Consider the following 25937-nt stretch of genomic DNA (forward strand, 5'->3'; position numbering starts at 1 on the left):
AATGTAATATCTCACGCTGTCGCGAGAGAATAAAACTTGTTAAAGCACGTCGATTTGCGCTGGGTTTCTCCCGCTGGGAAATAAATTTCAATTTACAAGTACGCATCGATGGTACATTGTGCGACCGCGGGACGAGGGCAGGCGCGTCCGGTGCCGAGTGTTGAGTAATTGTCGCCTCGTACACGCGCTATATCGTCCCCGCGCGAGGGTGCAATGCAATTTGCAGTTGCACGCGAGAGGTACTCTCACTCGCGCGGTACCTCCGGGCTTCCGTGTGGAATTGTAGATCGTCGATCACGCCGGATTAAGGAGATTTGTCGTCGCGGAGTGGTAGCGGAAGCGTGGGCGGGAAAACGAGTCCCTCTTTGTCGTGTCCTCCCGACGAGGGAGGAGAATTAACACGCGCACGGCGGCGACTTCCTGCTTCTCCGTCTGGCGACACCGCGTCCGACCGTTGCGCGCCGCCGTATCGTATATGTATATATATACGCGTGCAGAGGCCGCACTTTTTCCGGATTATTACCGTGTATTCATTAAACCCGCGGGCCTTGATTGCATCAAATTGCCGGAACGGACGATGCCGTATGGAAACGGTTACATAAGGGTGCCACGCGATTGCGAATGTTTCGACCGCTGGTGATGAATGGCGCGGACAATGCCGCGCGGACAATAGCTTCGCGCTCGCCACGAGCTACTTCGTGCGTCCGACTAGAATTCATTTTGATATACATTTTTTTTTATTATTGAAACGCTCTATTTCCACCGGGGAGTTATATCTCCGCGAGGCATCCGACAGAGTCTTTCAAAACGAAAATACATATATATAAATTAGTTTTTCTCTGTTCATATTTCAATTTGATAAAATTATAGCTCCGACGTATACAATTGTACAAATAGATGTGAATTCAATTTCCGGTAGCGATAATAGAAAATGTATATAGCGTATCTTAAAATAATTGTAAGAAAGGAAAGGAGAAAGGAAGTATGTAAGTTTAGGAAACTGACGGGGCCTTATCTCATCGTTCGCGGATTCTGCGTTCGGATCTCATGAGATCTTCGGCTTTCATTTCCGCTTTCATTTTGCCCGGCTTTTCCTGATTTGCAAGTAGCATACTGTTACGCTCGTTGCAGATTATTCTGGCACGATTAAACTGGCTATTATGTGAGATACGCTTTTGTAACCGCCGCTTCGCGTAACACTTTTGCAGAAGTGTCGATGCCCGACACGCATCGCACATATTACGATTGTAATTTCCAAATTAAATCTATTTTAGGATGCTGATATAAAAGAATGCAGTTAAAATTAGCTTATTACTTTATTAGCAAAATGCTTTATTGCCAGTTTTACTTATTCAATCAATAATTATACACGTTTTATTATTTGAATAAATTAAACCGATGGCAATTGAGGATTAATTTTAAATTACATGATGAATAAATTATTATTTGTCAGCACAATCGGTACATCAAGGTACACCGACCAATCGTGACTCTGCCCTTTTCTTTTTGTTATACCATCGATCCGGTGGGGACTAAATGCTCGCGGGTATATCGCAATATTGAGCCATTGCGCGAGTCCTCGTGACATCGAGATCATCGCCGGGGCCAAGGCCCCGTGAATAAAGTCGCAGATAATATTCATAGATATGAAGCAACTCGGAGGGTTATCTTCGACACGAGGGACTAGCGCGACCCTAAAAATCCGGTCAACAAAGCGACCCCCTCGAAACGGGATATATAAATTGCGAGGGCTCAGAGAGCAGTTCTCATTGTGGAGCCGCTCCTCAAAGAAGAAGAATAATGCAGCATTATAAGACGCGTTCTTCGTCTACCGGGATATGTATGTAGAAATAAAATGCCGCTTCGAATCATTTTTAGCAACAATTTTTCAAGATAAATAGAAGCTCCATTATCTCTATAATATTTGATATGCGAATATAAGATAAAATTTTAGGACTCGCTTTAGAATTAAACATATATAATTAAATATAAACACACGTACATTGGCAATTATTATTTATTTACTAAGAAAAATGCGGACATGTAATTAATATTATTAAGCAAATAAGCAAGATCACTTTAATACAACTAAAAATATTTTTAAATAGAGGGAATATGATGCGCGAAGAGGCAATATGATACACGAAGAGGGAATACGTGGGAAAAAATTCAAATTCATTAAAGATTTTCACGCGATTCTTTTATGTATGTGTGAATACTCATTGGTTCGAATCGCATCGCATTACACGTGCATGTGAGGGTGACTACAAACCTGAAATATTTAGCTGCTATTTATCTGCTGCGATCGCGCTTAGCTAAGCGGCGGCATTAGGTTTCGGAAGCCGATGAAGAAGCGACGAGTCGCGAGGTAATATCATGGAATATCTTAGAGCGCACGTACCACACTCAATATTACGTAATAGCGCCGGTAATAGAGACATATTTGCCAGATAGACATATTATGACACCTTAAGCCGCAAACGCCACCTTACCCTCTAATATCTGCTAACTGCATCAGGAAGCTTCCTATCGCGGCTTCTTCATCTGCAAATTCTGCGCGACATGCTTATTAAGACTTGACTTTTATATTATTGCACAGCGGGAATCAACTTTATCAACTATGAGACGAGGAATTACAATAAATATGCAACGCATACTGATAGCTAAATAACTGAAAATTTGAATCTGCTTGGTAAAAAATGCTTCATAAAAATTAAGAGATTTTTTTAAAATGGAATTAAAGCAATTTATATTTACAAAGCTACAATTACTTTTCTGAGTAAACAGATCGAAAAATTGTTTACCAGCAGTAGAGTATTAATTTTCAGTTAATTTTACATAAATTATTTTAGCAGGGTTTAGGATATTTAATGCATAGAAAAATTGAAGTTAAATATTAATTTATCATGTATAAAGCATGGACAAAATTCAAACACTATGCGACTATGCGAGATTGCGATGATTTATTGGGATGCATCAGCTGTAAAATTAACGCCGTTCGGAGAAATAATAAAAACGTAGAAACGAGCTAAAACATATGTTCATGGAAAATACGTCAGTTGTTACGCGGCTACTATTATTTTATCGTTCTCGCAATCGGAGCTTCGACACGAATACTGCGTGAACACTCGATAATTTCACAGAAACGTACCGGCAACAATTCCTCCCTTCGAACAAAGGCCGCTCGTCGACGTGAGAATGCATTACGTCGAAGCTATTAAAATCGCAGCGCGATGCACGACGAGCGCGTTTGTTGCGATAATAAAACGGGCATTAAGATAAAAAAAAAGAAATAAATAAAAAAGGACGAGAGAGCCGAAGTAAGACAGCGGCCTCGTGACGAAAGTGGGACGGCGAAGCGGTACGCCGCGACTCGCGAGGCCCCCGGACCCTGTGCACACGCATCTCACGTCGAATCTGAGACCCGCTCTCGTGGGTCCAGCCCGCGAGTGTGTGACACATCTCGGAGTCATCTCACGTGCCCGCATTGTAGTTCACTCGGGCAGTCAGCCAGGCCAGGCCAGGCCAGTCAGTCCGCCGCCGCGGCCGTCAAGACACTCCGGGGGGAGAAACCGGGAACCCACGGAACAAGAACAGAGGCAACACTGACCTTCCTCATACACGTGTCCACATAAAATATTACGACGCGGTCACGTTCGCGACGACAATTCGCGGACTCGCGACAGCGAGCCTTGTCTCTCTATCCATCTTCCTCCCGCTTTTATCGCGCACGTCGCGATTTTTTTTACGGTCGTCCATCACTTCATATGTAGTTTACAGATATATATATAGATATTCAACATTAAGATGCAGAATTATATTTTTTTAATCGTTCATCGATTTAAATATCGGGGACCAAGTTGTATTTTCCGAACTGTTGCACGTCATCGCGGAATTTTCGAATTTCCTCTTTTTCTCTTTTGTCATGTTTTATATTCTATTTACTTTACTTCATGTGCTTTATGTTTTTTACTTTAGCCTTCTCGAGACTGGCGAAAATTCCGCATGGAGTAGAAGGTTAGACGACAATTCCCGCGATTTCGGTTGAGATTGGGCGGAGACTGCATTATTCAGTGCTCGGGCTGGCGGGATACTCGTGTATATTTATAAGCAGGCTCCCACAACGGGGCGGATGCCACGTCGCGATTTGCACGTTCGGAATATCTGTTTCTGTTTGAAATGTATCTCTAAAATGTTGAATTGGTTGTAAAGCCTGCAATGCCTCGGATTGCCATATAGTGACAAGTTATTATTATTCAAACGATCGGAAATTATCTTTATATATATATATATATATATATATATATACACACATGTTTGAATAATATCTTATCATCTCTGAGCCGAGAACATTGCTGAGGAATTAAAATAAAAATTGCAGTAAACTCGGAAGACTTTTATGGAAAATAATTTTTATGTACCTCTTTTAAGTATTGATTCTCTCTTTCCAGGAAATATTTTTAAGATTTCTCTATTTTGTTCAGACATTATAGGAATAATATACATATCTTTAAAAGGCCCGCAGTGTCACAAATATTCGCAAATCCCTACAGAGTTTTAAATTCTTGAAAACGCTGCTCAAGTTCATAACTTCGAAGCCACAGGAAACATTTTAGCACACAGCATAACGCGTTAGGTAAGAAATTGCGAATGAAAGCCGCCGTATGTCACGATAATCCCCCGAATCCACGGGGGCATTAGAATCGTTCGGAAATTCACGAAATAGCGTCTATCGGGCCCTTTAACGAGCTGACAAGCCGGGGGGCTTTTATGTCGTTGTAAATTAAGTTCGTTACAGCTGTATCGTCCCTCGAGTTTTTTGCCGATTCGGCGGAGCGTCCGTTTCGGGGGTTGGGCGGGGGGGGGGAGGGGGCCGCTTACGCGGGACAATGAGAGAATAAATTCGTGACGCGCGGGCATCTCTCCCTCTTCTCGATCCTCTCTCGCCGACGAGCTCTTAATGATCCCCTCAGCGGAACATGCTTGTACGTAGGAGATTATGGCGCGCGTTCTTCGGCATTTTGCAGTACGAACGAATTTTCGAAGCGAAGCGAAACGAGCAACGCCCATTATCCGCACGATATGGCTGTCGGCGAACGTTATTGTACCATGAGAAAACCGCGAGGAGAGCAATTCTTGGGTTTATAAGTACAGAGGAACGAGAAGTTCGCTCGAGTACGCAGCTTGAAGAAAGAGTTTATGGACATATGTATAAATAACGTTGCGCACACTGAAGTCTTTTTATTTATTTATTGTCTCTCATTTACTCGAGATCTTTGACGAAAAGTTAATTTAGTGAATGAAATCGACTATTACTTTTTTAAATTTTGTTATTAAAAATTTTAACGTTGCCGAAAGAAATAACACATATAGAGATATTTCGACGTTGGAATTGTCGTAATAAATTGAAATTGACGTTGTTGCAACGCAGTGCTTTAGATGCCTTTAGAATGAAGTCGAGTGAGATGTCGGATCCACGAGCGCGTGACATCGTGGACCCGTTTTTACAGTCGCGACAGACGATTATTGGCGGAACGCTCGTTGGGCACACGGGGACCGCGTGTAAGAGGTAACGGTACCGCGGACCTCTCGTATCCCCCAAACCCACTCGGCCATCCGCGACCCTGTGTGTGGAGGAGAGAGCACCGTTACTCGAAGAACTTCTCTCTTCGCGAGGAACTTCCTTCGTTTCGCACGTCGCACGCGCAGCGAATATAATTGAGAACTTAATTACGTTTGCTGTGTAGCGTGAAGAAGAGGCGGTCAATGTTCTTCCGGTTTTCACCGGGAACGGCTCTGACGGATGATGATTGCGAACGGGGCGATTCGCACGTTATTCCGTTCGTAGAAAATTCTCCTCTCCGTCGCCCCGGAACCGTGTCGCAGACGAACCGGAACCTATAATCGCGTCAGTTGCACATCATATCGTTTCTTCGCATGCGAGCAATTAACATTTAGAGATCGCGTTAAGACGTATGTATTTCTTCAATGTAATAATACATATTATCGCGTAATTGCGAAGTTATATTTCATTTTATTTTTAATAGAAACAAATGAAATCTTTGTTTTAATTCCGAAAGCAATAATGACTTATAGAACTTTAGAATAAATATATATCTCGTTACTAAAATTATTCTTTATATATAATAAGAAATCTGTGTGAAATAAATAAATAGAAATTTATATATATTTTTTTTAACTTTTATCAATTTGACAACGTATATGTATAACAATAAATATTCTGCGAATTTTTAAAATTATTCTTTTACGCGGGTCATCGAAATTATGCCCCCTATATTCATTAATATTTATTAAGTTATCATCTGCTTTCTTCAGATTGATTAAATTTATTCGAGGCAATTAAGAGTGTGTCAGATATCTACCAGAGATTCCGTTAATTTGTTCACAGACACGTCGGTCACGGAACATCGTCACGGGCGTGCGTCCCTACACGCGGAACCGTCGTCGTCAAAAGCTAAACGCGAGCAGGCGCTACGCAACATTCTCACTGCGAGAAGACGACAGATTTTGAATCAACGCTCACATGAGCCTCACCGGACTCTCTCCAGTCGTAGGTCACGACCTGGCGACGTCACCTCGAGGGAGCCTCCGGATGTTCTCGAAACCCAGGAGACCAGACACGACGTTTACGTCACGAGCGCGCGAACGGAGGAGGAGGAGGAAACTCCGCAGTCGAGGAAATCGATCGAAGAAATCGTTTCCACGCTCGTGCTCGACGCGACGGGAGCGGAGGTAGAATCGCTAGCCACGAAGACGCTTAAAAACGAAGCTTCGTTAACGCCGACGACCGGGAAGTACGAGAACGTCTCTTCAACACCTGCCTCGAGCGCTGTGTTGACCAATCAAAAATTAGGCGACGCGGATACGCGCAGAAAGAACACTGTGTCGATGCCAGAGTCACTGTACAATCACTTCCGGCCAGTGGAGAGCAATATTCCGGTGGAGGATATGTCGCAGTTTCTCTACTTCGGCCAGAAGCTCCAGCCGGACGCGCAAAACTTCACCAGTAGCAACAACAACAACTCCGTGGAGGCGACATCGACGAACCCGACTTCCTCGCGCAGGAGATACTCCACAAAGAGATTCAGCGCGACGATCGCCGCGCCGGTGGAGGAGATTATGAACGACGAGATGAACATCGCGCTGGAGACGTTGGAGCGTCGGACGGTCGAGAAGAATCAAGTGTCGAGGATCAAGAATACGTTCAGGAGCTCGGGTAACGGGCTGTATTACCGGAAGCCCAGGCCTACGGCGGACGTCGTGTCGAATGTTATTCCGGGGAACGAGTCGAGCCCCGGTATTCTCGGTATGTCGGAAACCAGGAGCGAGATGAATGCGGTCGACGACAGATTCCGCCGCGGCGACCTGTCCGCTCACGCGGACGGCGGCCGCGATCGGGTCCCGCCAGATAGAAGAAACGCGGCCTACGTCGGCGAGGCGAGCACGACGACCCAAATACCGCGGCAGCGCCAGTCCGATGGCGATGCCGAGGCGGCGGCGGCGGTCGTCGCGGAGAGTGAAATCAACGCGAAACTCTCGAACGGGACGATCGCGGCGTCGAACGGGACCGCCGACAGTCTCCAGAGGCCGGCCAACGATTTCGGAGGCGAGGACAGCGAGAAGAAGAAAGTCACCGAAGCGAGAACGGAAGCGGAGAACACGGAGAAATCGGAGCACAAGTTAACGAGCATCGAGAAGGCAGTGTCGGTGCCGCAGCGAGCGAGCGCGAGGCCTCGCGAGGGCGGCGACGGCACCGAGCCGATGTCACAGACGGAATCGTCGACGCTGCGGATCGTGGTGCCGGACGACAGCTTCGGGCTCTCGAGTTTCGCGATCGCGACCGAGCGGACCCATCGGAATACCGTTAAGCAGCAACCGGTCGCGGATCCCATCGCGGATCGACCGGTTCGCGTGTCGGCCGGCGGCGATGTCGCCCCGAAATCATCGCCGTCGTCATCGACATCGACCCTGATGACGACGGAGTCGTCCGCACCTGTCGCCGCCGCCGTTGTCTCGGATCAACAGCCTCAGGAGCAGCAGCAGCAACAGCAGCAGCAGCATCATCCGCAGCAACACGTGTACGCTTATACGATAACGAACGTGACGCGATTGTTGCGCAACTACACCGGGCCCGGAGTAAGAGGCGAGGAGGAAGAGCGAGGAGGAGGTAGTAGTGGTGCCGCTGGTCGTCGTGCTGGTAGCGGTGCCGAGATAACGAGCGGTGGACCGTCGCAACAGCGGCCTGAGCAGCAGCAGCAGCAGCAACAGCAGCAACCACCACCGCCGCCGCCGCCGTCTTCTCCTCTTCTGCTTCCTCGTGCCGGCGACGGCGGTATAGAACCGGCACGAACGCCGGCGGGACTCAGTGCTGGCGCGACCGTCGAGCCAGCCGCAGCTGCTGGAGCGTTGCCCAGTATTGTCGACGGTCTGGTGGGGGAACGATCGAGGAAAGCTGTACCGCAGCAGCAACGAGCGACCGGCCAGCGAGCGGCGGCCACCTCGCCCCCGTTGCATTCAGCCGCGAACGACAGCGTCGTATCGTCGACGAGGCCCGCCAAGTCGCCGGAGACCGGAAACAGAGGATCGATCAAGTGGAATCACACCAAGTGGATTAGCGAGCAGGAGGGTGCGAACGATCGGAGATTCCTCAGGAAGAGCGCCAGCGCGGTGCTGAATCAACGGTCGACTGTAAACGAGGAATCCTCGTCCCTGGCGACGAGCAAGCGTCGCAGGGTGTTGGCCTCTTCGAGCGGGGTGTCTCCTTCGAGCGTTACCAGAAGAGTGAAATCCGGCGAGGAGAAGATCGACAGTGCTAAGGATAAGTCAGTGGTGAACGGTCGACCGTCGAACGGAACGCGGGTTGCGAATCGCGGGAAAGTTACGGACGATGAGGCGCCAGGTGCCGATTCTTTACGGGAAGTTGCGCGTGCCAGCGGGGTGAACGAGGTGCCAGGTGACAGTAGTTCGCAGGAAACCACCGCCATGGGAATTCTGAATCGAAATTCGACCGACGAAACGATGGACGCGACCGATCCGTCCGTCCTCGTTGACGCGACCACCACGACGGAGCTGGAAAAGTCTCACGCTCTCGAGGAAGACGTCGTTACCGCGTCGAGTTTAAACGAGGAGAGTGATAACGGAAGCGATGCCGAGGACGATCGTGGTGTCGCGATGTCGAACAAGACATCGGAGAGTGACGTGAACGCAACGACGGACGGCGTTGTCGAGACGACCATGGCAGTGACCGAGCAAGTCGATGAAACGATCGCGATTACGACGACGATGACTCCGACGACGTCGACGACGACGGCAGTGCCGGCGGCACCGGTTTTCCCGGTCACGCCTAGAATACTGACGGAAGTGGAAAGGACCACCGTCGATCCGGAGACTGACACCTTGAGGCCGACGGATGTCGCAAAGGAAGAGAACAATCTGGATCCTTCGGAGATCCAAAAGAGGTACCGAGCTAAAGACGCGACGACGACGTCGACGACAACGACGACGACGACGACGACGGTTATGCCAAGTCAGAGTGACGTTCGCGCGGACGAGACGTCGAGCAGAAGGTCGAAGGTCCTGCCTACCTCGTCGACGTCCACGGTAACGGAGAACGGGAAACGCGTGTCCGGCGAGAGATCGCCGGAAGTCAGAGCGCGCAATTTGTCGGACAAGTCGAAAGACAAGGACGACGTGCTGCCGATCATGCATCTGTACAACACGTCGGATATCTTCAACGGCAGCGGGCCGATGGACGGGCTCGCGCGCGGCACGGAACGACCTCGGGTGGTGCTTCCGGTGGAGTCTGAGTCGCAGAACGAGGATAGTTCCGCGTCGACGACAACAGTAACGACGACGACGACGACGACAACGACGGCGACAACGACGACGGAGAAAATTCCCGAATCGGCGACGGAAATCGGCGGAAGTACATCGACCACTGTGCCCGTTCCCAAGTTTAAGGAATCCACCGTGAACCCGACGAGCCCCCGGAAGGACAACCGCGAATTCCAGGACTCCACCGTCGTCCCTCCTGTGTCCAAAGGCCCCTCGTTCGCGCCCACGGCCAACCGAACGAGGTACAGGCCCGCGTATCATCACTCGACTCTGCCGGAGTACAACGGCACGATGTATCATCCCGACGGGCTCAACAGGACGTTCTTCGAGAGCGGCGTGCCGATCTCGGTGAGCCCGCGGGAGTCGATGAACGTCAGTGAGGTGATACTGAAGCGGCACGACGGCGACGCGATCGCCACGCAGGAGACGGTCGCCGTGGTCGGCTACATCCTGGCCACGCTCGTCGTCTTTCCCATCGCCGTCGGCGTCGGGCTCATTCTCAGAAGACTGATACTTAGGAATCGTAAGGTGAGTGAGTATACGAGGTTTCGAGGTCGCTCAGCGTGCCCGCGCGCCCGCGATCGATTTGCCTTAGATCAGGATTAGAAAGTATGCGCGAATCGCTCCGCGCCACGCTCTAGATCGATTCGTGATATTTCGTCTTTCTCTTTCCCGGAGAGGGACGGAGTCGGCATTGCGATCGGAGAACTGGTAGGCGCGATTTGAATCCGCTTAAATATCGAAGACACGTGATTGTGAGAGGGATATTCGAAGGGAAAGCTCCTTGCGGACTTCAGATTTATAACAGATATGATATTTTAAAATAGAATAATACGGAGAATAGCAACACGTATTTTTTATAAATGCCAAATATGCGCAATATATATTGTAAAAATTGTCCTCAATTTTATTGACTAATTTATTAATCGCAAATGAAGGAATTTTTACCAATGTTTTTACTGTGTTTTTAAAATTATGGATATTTTAATATTTATTTAAACTCAAGTTTTATACAATCTCAATTCTTCATTTCGTAGTTTTGTTGTGTTTAATATGACATAAGGTTAAGCATTAAAAGATGCAACATGTGGATCATGTTGCAAAATTTTTAAAGAAAAAAAAATTGAAAGTAAAAATCCAAATTAATCAAAATTTTTTCGATAAAACGAGCAAGAGACAAGATAGATAGAGATCGCGTAATGTCTTTAACAATCAGCACAGTGTTCCGTTCTGATATAACTCACAGAACATTATGATTTAATTGGAGATCAGATCTACTCTGTCGAGTGTGATCGCGATCGAGATCACCGTACCAGCGGAAGAGACGGCGGACGAACGGAATGAAAAAGCGTCGCATGTAACTTCGTTTTTAATTGATGCACCCCAGGATGCTAGGGATACAAATCGCCGTTCGTGCAAGCAGTGCTACTTATGTACCGTTACGCGGCATGACCGGGATTATCATCGCGCGTTAAGCGCTTATCGCACTGGTCGTTTAACCGGCGACGTTCGTTATCTCGCGAATATCGCCGCGCGGATTACACCAAACATTTTGATAATTAGCGCGATGCTGACGCGATGTCTGAAAATCGCCACTCTTACAGATCGTTAACTGATCCAGAATGCGACCCGTAATTATCAAAAAGTATACCGTCCCGAACAGCCGCGCTGTTTTATAATTAAAATGGATTTCAATCCGCAATGAGACGTGTGCGTTGCAGGCTAAGATCTGATTGTGTGTAATGTAAAAAAAAAAAGACAGACATATTTCCGTAGGATCAAATTGTAATTATCACTTTTCTCGCAAGCTGCAAATTCCACGCCACGTTATCTATCACGGCCGTGACTTCGTCGTGAATGGGTATCAAACGCGGTCATCGAGTAATTCCTTCGCGAAGGCTGCAGCTTCGCGATGATTCACGAAATGGTTAACAATCCCTTCCTCCTCCCGCCCCCTTCCCTTCTCCCGACAATTACTACAAGTTCATTGTATGCAGAATAATCTCGGGATGATTCGTGCGCGCGCAGTAATGAGAAGACGAACGCGAATGTTGGATAATGCGAAAATTGTTCGGCTCATTATCCAGGATGATTCTTTTTCCGCGGAATTTTCCTCGGTTAGCCGACAAGAAGGTTGCGTCGAAGGTCGAAGATCTCGCACGAGAGACCTCATGTACCGAGAGAATCGCGTCTGGTAATAAGAATATTTGTGCCGAGCATTATATTCGTGTGATTATTAATCATTACATCGATAATGTACTTTCACTTAGATATCTCGCGAATTTGCACTTCAAACATTTATCCTTCATAGCATTTCTTGATGAACCACATTTCTGTTGTAAATTATAGTTCTTTATTGCGGAAATTCTGTTTCTCGCGAATAAAACAAATGTCAACAGTCGTCCTTTTTTGGCGTCAGAAATGATAGCGGAATTAATGGTGGAGGCCACAAAATTTCCGGAAATGACATAAGCGAAATGCTTTCACGCCCGCGAGACGTTCATAAATAATAACGCGAGCATAAATTTAAATTTAACCTGACAGTCATGGAAATAAATCTGAATGGCGGTACAAAGGTTTGCGTGGACGGTAAAAAAAAGGAGCAGTTCAAATGAAGGGAGAAGGGAGAAAGGACGAGTACAGGGACCAAATAAATAAGCGGGGAACCGTTTTCGGGGCTCGTCCCGCGGCCCGATCATGCTAAACTCGGGCGTACTGTGTTCTCCGAGATTGAAACTTCACCGTCGACAGACAAACCGTTCCGCTTTCCTGACGATTCTCGCATAACATCAGAACGATGTAGAGGTTCTTTTTTATAAAATAACCTAATAATATGTCGCATAATTATATGATTAAATACGAATTTTTATATTAACACTTTGATGTAAGCTTATTTTGGATAGAATTTAATAAATTGAGTATATTGTTTTAATACTGTATTGTCTTAATATAATTTATATTCTTTCTTCAATGTTTTAAATACTTAATAAAATCATTCTTAATTGTGTTATAAAATCGTCACTCACAAATGAGTAACAGGACACTTGCAAATTTTATGCGTCATCCAAATATCAAGCAATATCAAAGAGTTAATTTTGATTTAAACATAGACTCAAAGTTTTCCGTATTAAGTTTTTTATAAGGTTTATAGTAATTACAATTAAACATTATAATGACAAGAAAAAGAGGAAAGACAAAAATTACGAAAATGAATGGCAGATTAAATTTAAAAGTTATAATTTTTATTCAATATTATAATTAAAACTAAAAACTATTTTCTTATTTATATACGAACATAAATTATTTATAGCTTTGCATAAACTGTAAAAAATATTTTTACAGGAAGAAACTCGCTTTTGTGAGATGTATATAAGATTACTTTGTTTGTTGCTATTCTCGGTTAAAAACACTTCAGTGCAACTGTTATTATAGTTAACTCGAATTCCTTGAAAGGCACATACGACGGGCACAATTGGTCATCACATTATTTGCGTGCATCTTATCGCCGTCGTGTAAGAAACGTCGACGTTCGTTTGCTCGCGTGGAGAATCGACGAGCATAGCGCTCGTTTAACTTTATTCCGACAATATTATACTCGCGGAAGTACTCTCGGAAACGCCTCGATCTATCTCGCTTGATCTTCATTGCCGCCGCGCGGCATTGCGCCTCCCAATTAAACGGGAGTGACGACCGATTCGAGCGGCTCCCCGACGCGCGCGCGTGCGAGCGGCATGTGTTGCATACACACGTTGCGCTGACGTTGATTTGCTTATGCAGGTGCTCGAGGAGTCGGACACGTCATCGGAGATAAGCTGCAGGAAGGACGCTCTTAATCTCGAAAACGGCGACTTCAAGACGTCCATCGAGAAGGCGATCACGAAACTACCGAGGATACAGCACTTGGTGAGGAAATTTAACGAACGCACTCGGCATATTTAACGCGAGAGTCACGTAGTAATTGTTTGCACAGCTTTTTCGACGCGTTCGTCACATGGTGCGAGTCTTTTTTTTCCCCCCCCGATTGAATTGTACACTTTATTCAATTTAATGACCAAGCAGAAAGATATTTGAAGTAAATAATATTATGCGTTAGTATCGAGATATTAATTTTATATTAAGTTTAATTTTTTAACAACCTTTATCTCTCCGTCTCTTATCTGAAATAATTTGCATAAATATTTAGAGAGCGAGTTGTTTGCATATGTAATACGTAAGATTGATTTCGTCACGTCGCGCATAGGAAAATCGCGATTAGTCGCGCGGTCACACGTCAATGGAAAATCCCGGAAGTTCGTTTTTCATAACGTGGAAGAAATTCTTTACGTGATAGGCGCGAGACACGATTAATTTCCGACGACGCGACGCGACGCGTCGAACGTTATGCTCTCTCGTGCATCTGAATTAGCGGCTATTTTCGGCACCATTTTAAACTGCAGTCTAACCCCTCGACTCTCTTTCTCTCTCTCTGTCTCTCTCCGCGCAGTGTCACGAAGCTGAGAAACCGCCGTCTCCGCCATCCCAGGAATCCAGATGGGAGTTTCCTAGAGATAAGCTTAGATTACAGACAGTCCTCGGGCAAGGAAACTTCGGCCAGGTGAGAAGACACTTTCTGCGGCGCGTCTCTGCAAAAAAAAAAGCAAGCCTGTAATTTCTGCGGCTCTGTCGGATAGATTTTAACGAAATACCTGAAATCCATGCGGAAACGTAATCTTCGCGGCCAAGTTCAGCGGTTCCTCCTACCGATATACTTACTTATCCTCGAGCGCGATTTTATTCTACTCTCTTACTTGTGCAATCCTATCCGCGTTGATTTGAATAGTAATAACAGCTTTGGATGTGTGGGATTTGAACGTCGTACCTATGAAATACGATAATGGGCAGTTAGCGTAATATTGGTATAATTGAATTGATTATGCAAAATCGATTGTGTGGGAAAACTAGGGAACGTGTAATCTACCACGATAGAATTTTTTTTTCTAATAATGAGAAGACGGATCAGCGGTTCGTAATAATTGTTTTCCCATCCTGAAGATTATAAATGTTCCAAAGTAGCAACAATACATACCTCTAATAAAATCTGAGAAAACAGATATTCTTTAAATTATAATTATTCAATTATAATATCAATAATTGATATTATCTAAATTGAATTGCTTTAAATTGCTAAAAAGACAAGAATTAGTAATTATTTGCGAATTTTAAAGAGGAACACAATCTTTTTAAAGCTTAAGTAAACATTTGAAATATGATCGAATTGTGAAATGTCAGGTGTGGAAGGCCGAAGCCGACGATTTGACAGGTCACCAAGGCACGACCCGATTAGTGGCAGTGAAAACCGTCAAGGAAGGCGCCTCCGATCGAGAGAAGGAGGACTTAGATCGAGAACTCGAAATCATGAAGCAATTGGGCAGTCATCCAAACGTTGTAACACTTTTAGGTTGCTGCACCGAGGAAGGTAAGTTGTTTATAACATCAATCGACTTATATTTTGCATTCGATATTGCTTCGATGGAAACGTAATGCAGGACTTGAGCATAGTTACACGCTATAAAAAATTTAAATTTTAATGAAGTATTAACATCAAAATATACAAGATGCGAATAATTTTTCAATTAATTTAACGGACATGTATAGACATTTAATTATATTTTAATTAACAATTCTGTTACAAATTTCAATCAAAAATAGAATAGAAACTTAAAAAATTGAAAAACAAAGAAGTGATATATAAGATTGAATTTAATAACACTTCTCAAACGTAATTGCTCGGAGCATCCAAGCGAACGTGGGTATCATTTTTTTTTCAATTAACTGGAAAATTACTTGCATTCTTGATTCCTGCATACGTTGCGCATCTGGCCGTACGGCTATAATCAGCCGGAGTGGAGAAATACACCATATGGCATCGACACGTACCGACGGGGCGACACGCATCGCGCAATTTCCCGCGGAAACGCATCCTCCCATGCCGCGGTCCCTAATTTCGACTTCGCGTCGGCGAGCAATCGACGCTGCTGCATGCACCTGCAGCTGCACGCACACGTCGCAACTGCACTCGGTGAATCTTCCTTATTACCGTCACTTATCTACGACCTTGCGTGCGGCAGCTCGCGCGCGCACGGGCCTCGGCAGCGTATAACTTTATAAAAAAAATCGATGGCGCGTTTTAAGTGCCGACGCAGAAATGCGCGGAATCGCCGGTGTATAGTAATTAAGTAATCACGTCCCGCCGAAGAGAGAAATACAGCAGATAGAACTCGCGTCTGGATTGCGACTCCTCCAATCGGATCGCCGCCGCCGTCGCGTCCGCGTCGCCGCGATGCGTTCGCGATGCCACTAGTCGTCCTTGCAATTTAATCGAAATTCGCGGACGAGCGACGAGTCAAGCGACCCAGCTCATTATTCAACCTATTAAAATTTCCGCGAACAACACATCCTACGTAGTTAATAAGTAATAAGTAAATATGGTAAAACAATAAATCTCTATCGCGATCTCCCGCGATTTTATCGCGCGACTTTATATCATGGATTCTCGTCGAAACTATAAATGCCTCGAAAAAATTTTATCGCTTTTCTAAACCGCATATTTACATCGGAAACCAATAAATTTTACGGGGTAAAATGTGCGAGATGCACTTCGCGTGTTTTATTGTTGTCGAATAAAGCTCGTTTAGATGTTTTAAATGGTTGCATAAGGGGATTGTTACGCGGGAACGATTAAACGGTCAGCATGAAAATATTTATCTTAACTGCGATTGTGCTGCGGACGATAAATTAGAGGGCTGTTAATATATGATAATTGCGTGAGAATCGCTTTGTTTTGTACAGGAAGATTTATCCGTTTCGTATGTTCGTTATCTATGCCACGATAGATAATTGCGGTTAACATTCGCAAACTTGACAGCTGCAAATTAAATCGTCGTGTAAACAATTTATGTATTATACAATTTTCCGGCAATTTTGTTCCTTTTCTCGACGTTAAAATCAAAATCCGCGCCGTCTTGAAATTTGGCTCTTCACGGCACGCAAGTTATTAATATTTTTTCAATCAAAATCAATTTTTCACTCGATGCAACGCAGTTGTTTCTTCGATGCGAGTCGCATAAGTTTGCATAAAAATATCAGTGATTGCATCTATTTGCGAACAAAAGTGTAATCGCGCCGTATGCGTTCTCCCTGTTATTTCATCGTATCTTGATTCATTAAAAATCGCAGCATCCTGCTTCCACGATGCCGGATCGGATAATCGGAGGCGCTTGATGTGCCTCCGATCATTATCGAAAGCGTACACGCGCAACGAATTGGCAAATAATTTCCCTGCGGATGAATGCTCCAATGGATTACTTTCGAAGGATCAGTTTTTGTTACGAAAAATTGCCAGAAGAAATTCATTATATTTCCAGAATTTTAATAATGTTCGACAGCGATAAGAAATGCGCATCAAATTTACATGCAAGGAATAATACCTTTGAATAATATTAAAAATCTTACCACATATTGCGTTCGCGCGTTGTTGTGCGCTTATAATCTTTTTTTAAACTAAATAATCGACGAACACGAGAAGGCTATATAATTATCGCGCAGATCGGAAATTAATTTCATTGAATTGTGCATTTTCCTGCGGGAGGGCTTTATGATAAAGACGTCAAAAAAGCGAGCAATTTTGTACGTGTCGAGATGAATCACAGAGAGGCGGAGACCATTATACGTCTTTCTCCTCTTCCACGCGCTGTTCGATATCGTCATTCTCATCGTCCGTATAAATTTCCATACGCATCCTCGCGAAGCACCTCTTCGCGGCACAATACGTTTATTAAGTAGGTATCCTAGCGATACGGCCGTTCCATTCGCGGATCAAAGGAAGCTAAATGAAAAAGCGAGCGACGATACGATCCGGGCAGACGATCGATCCATTTAACTGCAACGATTCGATGGCGTTACCATTCGCTTTAATTTATAAAATTGTGTCGCTATTATTTCTATTAATTAAGATATATTATTTAAAAAGTCAAGTTATAGTTATAATCTCATTTCAATTTTTGTGTAATTTCTCTTTTAATAAATTTGTTATTTATACATGTCTGCATTTTAGAGAAATAGACAGCTTTCCTTAATAAAAGTAAAAATCGCCAATAAAGTCGACTAAAGTTCTTATTAAAAAAATATTAACAATCGTTTGGAATGCCAATGACTTTAGTATTTTTTACTCTGATGAATAGCGAAGCGAACGTAACCGGCGTTTAATCGCCGAAATAGATCGTTCATGAGGAATAAACTCGGCGAGGAAAGATATTCGTTCGGTAGGCAAGTCGTAACGATAAAATGCTCATCGTGAGTGCAATAAGAGTCAAGATTGCCGCGGCAAATCGCAGACTCTAGAGGTGTGTCTGCACGTGTGTCTGCATTTCGGGCGTCGCTGACGCATCTCAGGGAGTGGGCCTTAAAGGGTTCTCCTCGCGTCAGCCCTCGACCACAATGGCCGAGCGTGGAAAGTTTCCTGGCGGTCCAGGAACGCGAGACGGAGCCACCGTATAAAATTTACGACATTTAAATTTCGGCCCCACCGCATTTATCGTTTGCGGCCACGTCCGAATTTCTTTCCGGCGACGTTCGTCAAAGGAAAGTCTTTCGACCGTTTTTACGATCGCCGTTCGGACGAAAATAAACCTCACGTCGAACGGTCGTGCTTCGAACGCCGAGAGAATTATTGGCAGCCGGAGAACCGAGTGGTATATTATAAATTCGATAAGTTCTCGTGTTTCTAACATTTTAGGAAACAAAACTTTTAATTTTGTCAATTTTAGAAAAATAAATTAAGTGATAACATTTAAAATGTCGCGCATTAATGCTTGATGAAGACATTATCGCGATTACGTTGAATTTTTTACAATCGCGAAACGATTCCAAAAAGAAATTCCTCGCGTGTTTTCGATAAAAATGATGAGCCTCTCGTATTTAGCCGTCGTTCGTTTTCTTTTCTTTCCGTCCCTAATCAAGTTTCGGCTTATTTGCTTTCACGACGACGTGTATGAAATAGGAGCGACATTAAGGAGCGGCATTCTTTAAAATCTGCGAACTCGGGAACGCGGTGTCTTTTTTTTTCTTGTACAAGTTCTCTGTATCTTCTATGCGGATAATATCCTGCGGAAATTTAATAGACTGATAGCGCGGTTAGCTTTAGGCGTTTCGCTTCACGACGAAACTTCGCGTGTCATTAAATGTGAGCTCCTGATATTTGCGTCATCCTCTCCGTCTCGAAAAGCGAGAATTGTCCCAAAAAATTCAACAGAATTGCACGTCATTATAATTTGCGTCTTAAAGATCCCGTCGATCTGCGTCAAAGAGCCTGCCAATGCCATTCGCGTTTATAATTTTGTTTACAATCAGCAATCTCCGGATGATTTGCATACGACGTCCGCAAGATTAAAAAGAGATTCGAGGGAGGGGATCGTCGGCCGAATGTATTATATATATACTTGCCTCGTGTCGTCGCTTCGTCGCTTTCGTCGAAATGCTGTCGCGGTTTTGCACGCGCAAAATATGATCTACGTGAAAATGAAACGCAAACGATATCTACCGCAAGCGCCCACGTATCGCCGTTTGCGCACTCGTATCGCTTTGCATTCGACACGACTATTGTACCGCGCGCGTGCCATATCGATCGGCATAGGCGCGGATCCGCGATTTTTGCAACGTAGAGTTCAACGAATTCAACACGCGCATTTGACAATGGAGCCCCGATATATCATGCGCCAACAAGAGAAGATAAGAGTCATTGCTCTTGGAACGAAATCGTTTCCTTTGTGCGCAGCAATTTTTTAATTTTATATTTTTTTATTGCAATTCTTTATAAAACATATAAATATCTGGAATTAGTTTCTCCTTTTTTATCAATTGTTCTTCGCAAATAAGGATTATAAAATTGCAGTAAGAAAAAATCTCTAGAACTTATCAATTTTCAAGAATAATCTTGCATGTAAAATAATCTCTTTTATCTTTTTTTTTTTTAAACAAATTATTACGTATAATTACAAGTTTAGCAACGATCTTTTTATGTGTACTTTCCTGTTAATTGACAATTTCATGTTGGATTTAATTAAAGCTTATTGATATGCATATTAATGTTCGTAAGCGCGCATAGTATAGCGTAGTAATTGCGATACAACTTATTCAATGTAGAGTTTCGCGATATTAAATTGCTAATACACGTTAATAACGCGCGACTTGATACGATCGAAACGAGCATTGTAAACATTACGTTTAATCTACTCTTGAAAAAACGTACAAACGCGATTAATCTGGAGCGAGGTGCGCACGCTAACATACGCTACTTGACGAACAAGAATTATTAGGGTGGATGGTAATATCGACCTAATATGAGAATTACGATTCGACACGCCGACAAAAGTGGCGCCATAAGTTACAATCAAGCGGGTACTAAGCGAGGGCTCCTCCGCGAGTGCGCGTCTCTTAAATTATTTCGAACGTGAAATATTTCTCCGACATCCTCACCATATGTTCCTCTAATCGCTTGCGTCCATCCCCTTTTTGTTCGTCGTCGTTACGACGAAAGCATGCAGGAAATTAAACGTAATTAAATGTAGTTAAATAAACCCCATAAAATGTAATTTTAAGGAAATCATTAAATATTTCCAAAAATGTTACTTCTCGATTAAATATAATATGTCGCAATATTTGACGTCCATAATGATAAATAATGATACGCTATGTTGTAATTTACTCTAATGAACATTGAGAAATACGTTGGTGTTTAAATAAATTATTACAAATTAAATAAAGTTATATTTGTATAATACACAAAAGTTCGCATAGATATACATTCGTAATTCAAATGTCGATTACATTTTATCCCCTTCGACTATAAATGCAACAAAGTTCACATGTCAATGCAGTTGGAAAAAATTCGACCAGATTTGGAAAACGTAATCGGTGTCTGAGAAAAATGCCGTTTTTCTACGCACACGACGATGTTTTCAATTTATCGAACCGCATGCAGTGTATCTCGTGTGAAAAGTGTACCTCGAATGGTAAAGCGTCATTGAAGCAAACTCATGCACGGCGCACCTCGTGATACTGTACGTTCGCCTTAATAATCGCATTACTCAGTTTGAATCGTGAGTAAGAGCTGATGAATATAAGAGTTGTATCCTTCGTCGATTGAGATCCCCTTATTCGTAACGCGGGAGCGACACGCTCGAATGCGTTCTCTTCCATGAATGAACATAAAGGATTTAATGCGTGATTTTCCCTGATTGCAGAGCCCCATTATCTCATACTGGAGTACGTCATGTACGGCAAGCTGCTCGCGTACCTGCGCGATCACCGCACCAGGCAGTACTTTTACAACTTCAGCGAGGATTCGGCGGCCTTGACATCCAGGGATCTCACGGTTTTCGGCTACTGCGTGGCTAGAGGCATGGAGTATCTTGCGTCAAAGAAGGTATGAATATTTTTAAGACAGCTTCCAGTATAAACATTGAAGTTTATCAAGATTCAACTCTTTCTCTCTCTCTCTGTCTCTCTAATGTACAATTACTGACTAGGAGAATCAGTTAAATTTCAGCTGACTTTTTAATATTCGTGAGAACGACTGACATGACATGCTGAAGTGCTTTTAACATTTATATTTCATATTCATGAACAAGAGTAAAGGCTGTTTCTCGATAAGTCCGCGTGAAGTAGACAGTATCCTCGTTCGCTTTCTTTTCCGGCTTTTCTCCCACGTACGCATCATTACATTGAACCTCATCAAAAAAGAATGTCGACGAATACGAAAAGAAACGAGTCGTAGTAAATCTCATTACGGTATTTATAGGTATGTACGATGAAATCAACGCGCGCGACGATGCATATTTTATTATCTTTTTTTGTGCAACATTCTCTCTGTTGTATTCTACAATTTTTTAAAAATTTTATAGAAATACTTTCTTCAAATTTAATTAAAAAATATGATATTATGATACAATTCTCACGTTTATTTTCCAGAAATGAGAAAGCATTTTTATTTTTCACACTTATAATAAATGAGCAGAATTTTAGTGTATGATAAAAAGTTTATTCACGCAGTTCTATTTGGTATTGAATTTCTTTAGTTTAAAATAATTCCTTTTGTTTTGTTTTGAAATGGTTTATATTTATTGCTAAAAAAAAAACAATTATGCAATTTATAAATAACGTTTTAAAAAAACTCTTTATTAAAGTAATGATGATGCCATAACAATAACATGAAATTTTACATTATATTAATTACTATATTATGCACCGACGAATTAGTAAGAGCTTCGATGACGTGTCGCCTTTCAATTATGCAAATTATTACGCTATTGTAATATTGAATTAATTTTTTGTATGCACGGCCAAGATATCCGCAAGGTGACTCTCGATGTGACTAGTTGTCTTTCAGAGAAAAAAAATCCCTTCCAGTACAATAAAAAATATACAGTACAATAATAAAATCTCGCGTTATTGTGCCGATGTGTCGTGGCAGTTCTGATCGAATGACGTTACACCAACGACGCGCGATCGCTGCGATCGATGTGCGTGCTAATTAATTTTTCTTTACTGCTTATTTATGGACCGAAGGTGTCCTCCAGACTTCTCTCGACACAGATAATTGTCGTTCCGCGGGAGAAAAAGGTATAGCGTCAGGCCTGACTGCTTGACAATCGCTTGGCGATTCGTCCCTCGCCGATTTTCCCTTCTTTCTTTCTTTTGCGTTTGCATACCGCCGACAGGACACAGGATCGTGGGATCGCTAAACAAGTGGGGGAAGGGAACCGCGATAAATTTCGACGCGACACCTCGACGATCGATACGCACCGCGGCCGTTTAAAATGTTTAGATAGAGGCCCTCTCGTTAATCTCCCCACGATTTAACGGGCCCCCCCGTGCCGTAAGTATCGTCCGGCCGATTCGTTCGGGATATCACCTTGAATACTCGTCAAAGGATATGAGTTTAGATGCGGGCAGTTTCTTATCCATTCGAAACATTTGAAATATTAGACACACATTATAAGATAATGCATTTTATAGTCGTGGTAAATAATTTTGCAATATTTTGATAAATTACTTAAATAACATAAATTAGAATATATATTTAGCGTTTATTTCAACTTGGCGCCTACAATAAATGTTAAAAAGAAATATAACGCTTATCAACATATACTGTAACCACTTATTTTACTTAGAATTCTTTAAGTTATTAATTTCGTAACTCGTGGCGCTTCTTATGACAACGCGTGCACGGTTTTTTAAATTAATCAACACTTATCGCTTGCGACATGGCTGCAAGTATTGCATACGTTTAACAATTTTTTACGGTCAATTATTAACATCCCATTACTTGAGAAACATGGTTAATAGTTTTTACCTTGCGCAACTTAAAACATAGATAGGCAAAATTGCAGTTGTATGCGGTGATGCGAATTAATGCACATAATTACCCATTCTCGTCTAGCTGAGACGCGCATCGCGCGCGATTTTAATATTTCTTCTTTACGACCGAATAAATAGTTTTGCGCGAGGCACTTGTGGTTTCGTAGTAATACCCAACGCAAATTTTATACTCCGTGGAAGATTCGATCTGAGAATTAAAACTCCGCGATCTGAAAAGTTAAATCCCGTTTCTGTTTGTTTTATAAGGATGGACCTAAAAAAAAGACCTCGCGCGTAAACTCTTTTATGTACTTTGCGAAAAAAAAACCGATGAAAAGTGAAAGTCTCTCGAGGACAGCTGCCCGTGGAAGGTCGCGGGGAGCATCGACTGCACGACAAATAATCCGCTAATGATGTTTAAACTCAAACATTTTCACACAATCGTAAAACTTCCACCATCGCCGTTTGTTGAAGAATCCTTCCCGCCTCGAGAGAGATCTGTGTCACTAGGCAAAGATTGAATTTTATGTCTCGTAAAGAACGAATTCGAGGATACCAGTCCAATGTTTTTTTTTTTTCATTCGATTCGAGAACGATAAACAACTTTCAACGGCGATGTTTTTACAATCTCTACGCGAGCTGATTAGTTTTCTTACTGTATAAGATATTATGTTTTATAGTTAAAATGTGGACGAGACGATTTCGTACGTTTTCGAGGGAATATTTACAACTCTTAAGTTACAGAGAATTCGTCTCCATAAGGAAATAATTTTATTTCTGATTTTTTTTTTTTTATACAAAGTATTAACATCCTGCTGAACAATTTTTGATTTTTGAACTCTTATATAATCGCGTGATTAACAAAAATACGACTTATTCGTATATGTGTTTCCATTTATACAGAAATGTGATTTAGTTTCATTACGAAATTCTTAGGTGGGCGATCAACTGGTTTCCGATAGTATATTCTGGATTGTAATACACGGCCGCCGATAAACAAAGATTAGCATAACATCGACGGAATGTTTGCCATGTGCGTTGCAAGTATTGCGATGCGCGAACCGGTATCCGAAAAATCCCGCCAATGTTTTGTCCAAACACAGCCGAGAGACGTAAGTTTGCGCGCAACCGCGCGACGTGCCAATTTATTCCACTTGATGCGCGCATCGTCAATTAAAACGGGAATCCGCGAACGCGCGCGAGCTCAAAGTAAATATTTTTTTTTTTCCATTTCCGTCTCAAATTTTATCGCGCAGTAAACGGCTCGTAGGTATCACGCGCCGCGCGGAGGAAGAGGCGAATTTCCACGTGTTTCCGCGAAAGACAGCGCGTGGCGACTTTGAGAAGGAAACACCTGACGATTAATAGGCAATTAGGGAAACAAAGAATCCACCCGCGAGCGCGGCCCGATCCGTCGAACGTCGAATTACCAGTTTCCGTCCGTATAATAGCTTCCAGGAAACGGCGCGGCAGAAATTATTCTCTCTCTTTCTCTCTCTCTCTCCCGAGTTTAATAGACAATTACGTAGTCCGCTAAATGATAGCGTACGCGTGCCGTGTACGAAGCTGTACCAGCTGCGAGACGTGCACGGGGATGATGTATTCTAGACGGGCCGCTTGCATTCAAGCAGAATTTTCAGCGGCAAGCGCGGCGCGGTCGCGCAGAGCGCGCGCTGCGATGCGCCCGGCGCGTTTCGTAACGTCCGCGCATTTGCATCATCCTGGTCTCGTTGCGTATAATAATCATCATCCCTGGTCTCTCGTTGCGGCTTTCGGTGGTCGTTTGGCGAAACTACATTTGACCGAATGCACGTTGAATGGTTTAATTAAAATGTAATAAATAATAACGGCGAGGCCGCATGAGGATGCGTGGCGCAACGCGAGTACCACAATCTTCGCGATCGAGTTACATTGCGCATATATACCTCAACATTTTTCTGTCATTCGAATTGTTGCCTACATTTGGCGCAATCGCATTTGGCTACAATCGCGTAGAGATGTTTCTCTCATTTGCCTTTTCAAAAAGAATTTCTTGATAAAAAAATACATTTGGCGCAATCGCATTTGGCTACAATCGCGTAGAGATGTTTCTCTCATTTGCCTTTTCAAAAAGAATTTCTTGATAAAAAAATTCTTAACATACTTAATCTTACCTCAATCTTATGCGATATAGAAATGAAGCAATATTAAGATTAGGTTAATTACTATTCTCCTCTCTCGAATTAAATAAGATTGACTTATTGTCTTGAGACAAGAGTAACATTTATAAATTTATGTTTATATATTTTTACGTTTGGAATAAATCTTTACCTGATTATAACGCGCGATGCTGACCATAGTAGGTATTATATTTAGCACGAAACCGACATGCTATCATATTTCTCATTTTATTCTAGATTTAAGATTTTTTTTATTTTATTCTAATTTAAGAATTTTTCATTTAAGATAAAATTTAATATATAATCAGATAATATTTCTCAACAATAAATATGATATTTCTATATTGATTCTATTTTATAATAGATTTCGAACAATGGTCTTGAATCCGGAAATCTTTTTTATAATACAGGTGTGTCATTACACCGCGCGCGAGACGGCAAAACCCGCCGGCGAAATTTAAGTATGGATTCCCGTTTATTTATTCTTCTCAGATATCCTTGCTTTCCAGTAGTTGAGCACATATCGGC

The 25937-nt window shown here is 43.1% G+C and overlaps 1 protein-coding gene across 1 annotated transcript in view; it reads left to right on the top strand.

Moving 5' to 3' along the window:
- Positions 1 to 25937, top strand: part of LOC105455057 (mucin-19) — a 190701-nt gene that overhangs the window by 161521 nt on the left and 3243 nt on the right. Inside the window, exons 2-6 of the mRNA XM_011698105.1 lie at positions 6410 to 10383; positions 13633 to 13758; positions 14339 to 14449; positions 15124 to 15310; positions 21135 to 21316. Of these exons, the coding sequence (XP_011696407.1) occupies positions 6410 to 10383; positions 13633 to 13758; positions 14339 to 14449; positions 15124 to 15310; positions 21135 to 21316 (4580 nt within the window). The remainder of the gene's footprint in view (positions 1 to 6409; positions 10384 to 13632; positions 13759 to 14338; positions 14450 to 15123; positions 15311 to 21134; positions 21317 to 25937) is intronic.

Source organism: Wasmannia auropunctata, unplaced genomic scaffold (assembly GCF_000956235.1).
Source record: "Wasmannia auropunctata unplaced genomic scaffold, wasmannia.A_1.0 LD335957.1, whole genome shotgun sequence".
NCBI lineage: Eukaryota > Metazoa > Arthropoda > Insecta > Hymenoptera > Formicidae > Wasmannia > Wasmannia auropunctata.